We start from the raw sequence: 4,200 nt of genomic DNA, 5'->3' as shown, positions 1-4,200 counted from the left end.
CTTACATTTTCTTGCACCCTCAGATTCCAGATTTTCAAATAGTTGTATCTCGGCCTAATATTGTTCTATCCTAACAAACCATACATCAATGGAAAGCTTATTTATTCAGCTTTCAGATTTAAAAAAATTGACCCTTATGACTGGTTTTGTGCTCCAGGGTTACATTTGACACCAGGACTAAGACGAAGACTAATTTAAAACGGCTGACAAAATGAACTCTAAGCGGCACTAGGGTTGCAAAAAGGTGGAAAATTTCCAGAAAATTTCCGAAACTTTCCAGGATTTTTGGGAATATTCCAGGGATTTTTGGCAAGTTTCCGGAAATGTTCCACCCCTATGCAACCCTAAGCGGCACACACCTCTGCGTGTAGCTGGATGGCGTGTCGGCGAACACGTGTTCGGTGTAGATCCCGGGCCGACTCTCATCCGCAGGCGTGTTGCTGTGGCTCTCCGTGGCCTCCAGAGCTTCTTCTGCTGCTGCTACCTCGTCTGCAGAGAGATTTCACAGCTGCTTTACACAATACAGAACGTTTGCATGCAGCTTCACACTAATATCGACTGCTAAAATAACTGTGCTAATGTTGTAAAATTCATCAAAGATGTAAAGAAGACAAAGGTGTCAATATTCAGCTCAGTTGAGTTAAAGTTTCTTATGAATCTTATGAATATTAATAATCTTTTAAGTCTCAAACTTATGTGAGGTAACACAAGGTTTAATATGGTGAAGCAAAGGTCAACATGAAATGCAGTTTGCAACTCAATTTATATGAACTCTGTTGCGATCTGATCAAGTGAAGCAGGAAATTCAAACAAGAAAAAATAAGAATATATAAAAAATATATTTATCGACTGGATCTGAATTGACTTGTAAAGCCAGGTTGTTTTAGAGACGGAACATTTATTAATATTTTGCACTGTTCTGCATTTGTTTTTGTCGTAAATATGACTTTTTTTTGTAAAAATGCTAATGTATTTTGTATGCATTAAGGTTTTTTTTTTTAGTTAATTCGTTTTTGTGAAGTGCTACAATCCAAAGTGTTTCTTTATGATTGTTTCTTTTTGAAAAGTTTGTTGTTTCTTTTCAAATGTGGCGTTTGGTAATTATGCTTTGAACTTTAGCCACTACCATATGTATTTATTTAATAATTTTGTTGTTACTAGTGTTAATTTCGTTAACGAAATCTATGACGAAAATAAGTTTTTTCCCCTGACTAAAACGAGACGATGACGAGGCGATAATACGGTCATTAAACGATGACTGAGACTATATCAACATACAATATCGTTGACGAAAAAAGACGAGACTAAAATGTAGTTAAAAGAACAAAAACTTTACCAAAACCTTTTTATTTTTGTTGAAAAAAGTGGAGCCAAAACATTTCAGACTGCTGAACAAGACTCTATTACGCGAGCGTTCATGTTTGCGGTTGCCAGATATCAAGAGCTCAAATATTCATGCTCGATATTCTATTGATTTGTGCTTATTGGTGAAAGAGCAACTTCTGATGAAATGTAAAAATTAATTTCCCAAATGACAACAACCATTGCAATTAAAATTGAGCAAAATAATAATTTTTTATCATTTTAACCGTTATACAGCAAGACGAAAATATGACAAAAATCAATGTGTAAGTTTCCACTGACTAAAACTAGAATAAAACTAACACAGGACAAGTTGACTAAATATGATAAAAACTAAAAGTAACATTTGACACAGGACTAAGACTAAATTAAAAATAGCTGACAAAATTAACACTAGTTGTTACTTATTTTTGATGCATTTTGTAAGCTTTGATTTAATATTTTATGTTATCTTATTTCCTCTACTGAAGAATTTGGATTCATGAAACATTTGGAAGAGAGTTTCTAATTTTTCATACACTGTTTTTGTGTAGCAGCAGCCAGAAATAAACTCTGCAAAAGAGATGTTTGGATAATTTTTCCAATCTATTGGTCACATACTGCTGATAAAAGATTACAAATACATTTTATTTCATTTATTTGTAGTAACAAGCATAAATTAATTAGGTCACACTTTATTCTCACTACTACTTTTACCTCAATAAACGCTTTATTTTTGCACCCTCAGATTCCAGATTTTCAAATAGTTGTATCTCAGCCAAATATTGTCCTATCATAACAAACCATACATCAATGGAAAGATTATTTATTCAGCTTTCAGCTGATGCATAAATCTCAATTTCCAAAAATTGACCCTTATGACTGGTTTTGTGGTCCAGGGTCACATATGTGCTTTAAAAGTATTAATAAACAGCCAATATGCATGCTAATAAGCAACTAGTTACTAGTGAGAATTGGTCCCTAAACTAAAGTGATACCATTAATTGTTCATAATAAGACCATGAATGTGTATCAAGGAAGTAAACAGGGTAGATTTAGTTTTCATGTTGACTTTAAAAAGGTAAAATGCTTCCCTTTAACCACGAGTCATCTTTTCTTTACAGAAGGTTCAATTTGGTGCATTATTTCCAGGGAGTTCATAAGACTTTATTCTTGTTTGTGTTGAATGAACAATGGAGTAAAGTGGTCCAGACTTTAAAATCAAACGCGTGACTTGATGCTATCTTCTGCAGTGCTGTGTCTGTTAGTGTTACCGGTGTCTGAGGACTCTATGGAGTTGGTGCAGACGGTTTGAGGGATGGCCACGAGTCCTTCTGCAGAGCAGCCCATGACAGTGATGCCATCCAGACCTCCGTCAGAGCCTGTGGAGCTGACTTCAGAAGCCCCTTCGGCCTCAGCGTCTGCGCTCAGCTCCTCTCCGGAGGGATAGTCTGTTTCACGAGCGCCTGACACAAACACACACAGAACCCGTCAAACCGAAAGCGCTGGAGGAGATGATGAATAAGGCCTCAGTGTGTCGTCTGACCGGGAACGCTGGCGATGCACAGCACGTGAGAGTTACAGACGAAGAAGCTCTCCAGGATGTTTCCGGGCTGGTTAGCGTCGATGACGATGACTTTAGAGGAGGTGTGTGTGGTGGTGCAGATCCACACCAGACTGGAGAGATCATCCTGGAATTATAAATTTGAATTTTGTTGAAATTGTACAGTTAAATGTTTTTACAGACAGAATTCTGGATTTCTCATTTTTTTATCACTCCATAAACCAGTCGTCAACAGACAAAACAAAAACATCTTCACCATGTTTTTAGGAATAAAATATTCTATCACTCAGTGTGAATGATGATGCATGAACAAACCCCGGTGTAAAAGCCTTCAGAATACAGATAGAAATGAATCTGTAAAGTCTGTATATAAGTGCTGCTGAAGTGCAGAAAACCACTTTTTCAGAAAGATTGTAATTGAAAACTGAAGTGTATTTTGGATGTTTGCTTTCCACAACTGCATGAAAAGCCAATGGTGTTGCCTGCAGAAAACCAAGTCCTTCTTCACGAGATGCATGTGATATTTTGGAGCTCCTGACCTTGAGTTCCTGCTCCAGTCGCTCCAGACTGCTCCGAGATCCTCTCTTCTTCCTGAGGCCGCTCTCTCCTCCAGACACATCTTTATAAAACACACTCGCTCCCACGATGGAGCCTCCGTCTCGTGTCTTTCCACCGGACAGATTGACTCCTGCAGTGCACCACAGCTCCACACACAAACACACGACAAACACGTCAAACTACGACACTGACGGAGCTCAAGACTCGGTCAGAGAGCAGTCTCACCTTCATGGAAGCATCTTTCTCGTCTAACGGTCGCAGGTAGACGGGCACTGGCAGATTTTTTATTTTACTATCCGCTTGTCCACCATTTGCAACCTTTGAAAAGAGAACAAGGCGGCTTTAACAAAATACTTTTATAGCAACCCATTAGGTATAAAAATCACTTTTAAATGTATACACTACCGGTCAAAAGTTTGGGATCAGAACGACTTTTAATGTTTTTTACAGGAGTCTCTTTGGCTCATCAAGGCTGCATTTATTTGATCAGAAATACAGGAAAAAATTTAATATTGTGAAATATTATTATGATTTTTTAATGCATTTTAATATACATTAAAATCTAATTTATTTCTGTGATGCGCAGCTGTATTTTCAGCATCATTACTCCAGTCTTCAGTGTCACATGATCTTCAGAAATCATTCTAATATGCTGATTTAAAATGTTGCGCTGCTTAATATTTTTTTGTAACCCGTGATACTTTTTTTCAGGATTCTTTGATGAATAAAAAGTTAAA

The 4,200-nt window shown here is 37.1% G+C and overlaps 1 protein-coding gene across 1 annotated transcript in view; it reads right to left on the bottom strand.

Moving 5' to 3' along the window:
* The window catches only part of LOC107742595 (C-Jun-amino-terminal kinase-interacting protein 4-like), a 48,817-nt gene that overhangs the window by 11,030 nt on the left and 33,587 nt on the right, over nt 1-4,200 (bottom strand). Inside the window, exons 16-20 of the mRNA XM_016555638.1 lie at nt 3,689-3,781; nt 3,211-3,609; nt 2,888-3,032; nt 2,616-2,807; nt 360-489 (exon numbers count right to left, since the gene is read on the bottom strand). Coding sequence (XP_016411124.1) covers nt 360-489; nt 2,616-2,807; nt 2,888-3,032; nt 3,211-3,609; nt 3,689-3,781 — 959 coding nt within the window. The remainder of the gene's footprint in view (nt 1-359; nt 490-2,615; nt 2,808-2,887; nt 3,033-3,210; nt 3,610-3,688; nt 3,782-4,200) is intronic.

Source organism: Sinocyclocheilus rhinocerous, unplaced genomic scaffold (assembly GCF_001515625.1).
Source record: "Sinocyclocheilus rhinocerous isolate Xijiao unplaced genomic scaffold, SAMN03320098_v1.1 scaffold706, whole genome shotgun sequence".
Lineage (NCBI taxonomy): Eukaryota > Metazoa > Chordata > Actinopteri > Cypriniformes > Cyprinidae > Sinocyclocheilus > Sinocyclocheilus rhinocerous.
Note: the sequence above shows the minus strand (reverse complement) of the source record. Positions and strands in the feature narration are given on the sequence as shown.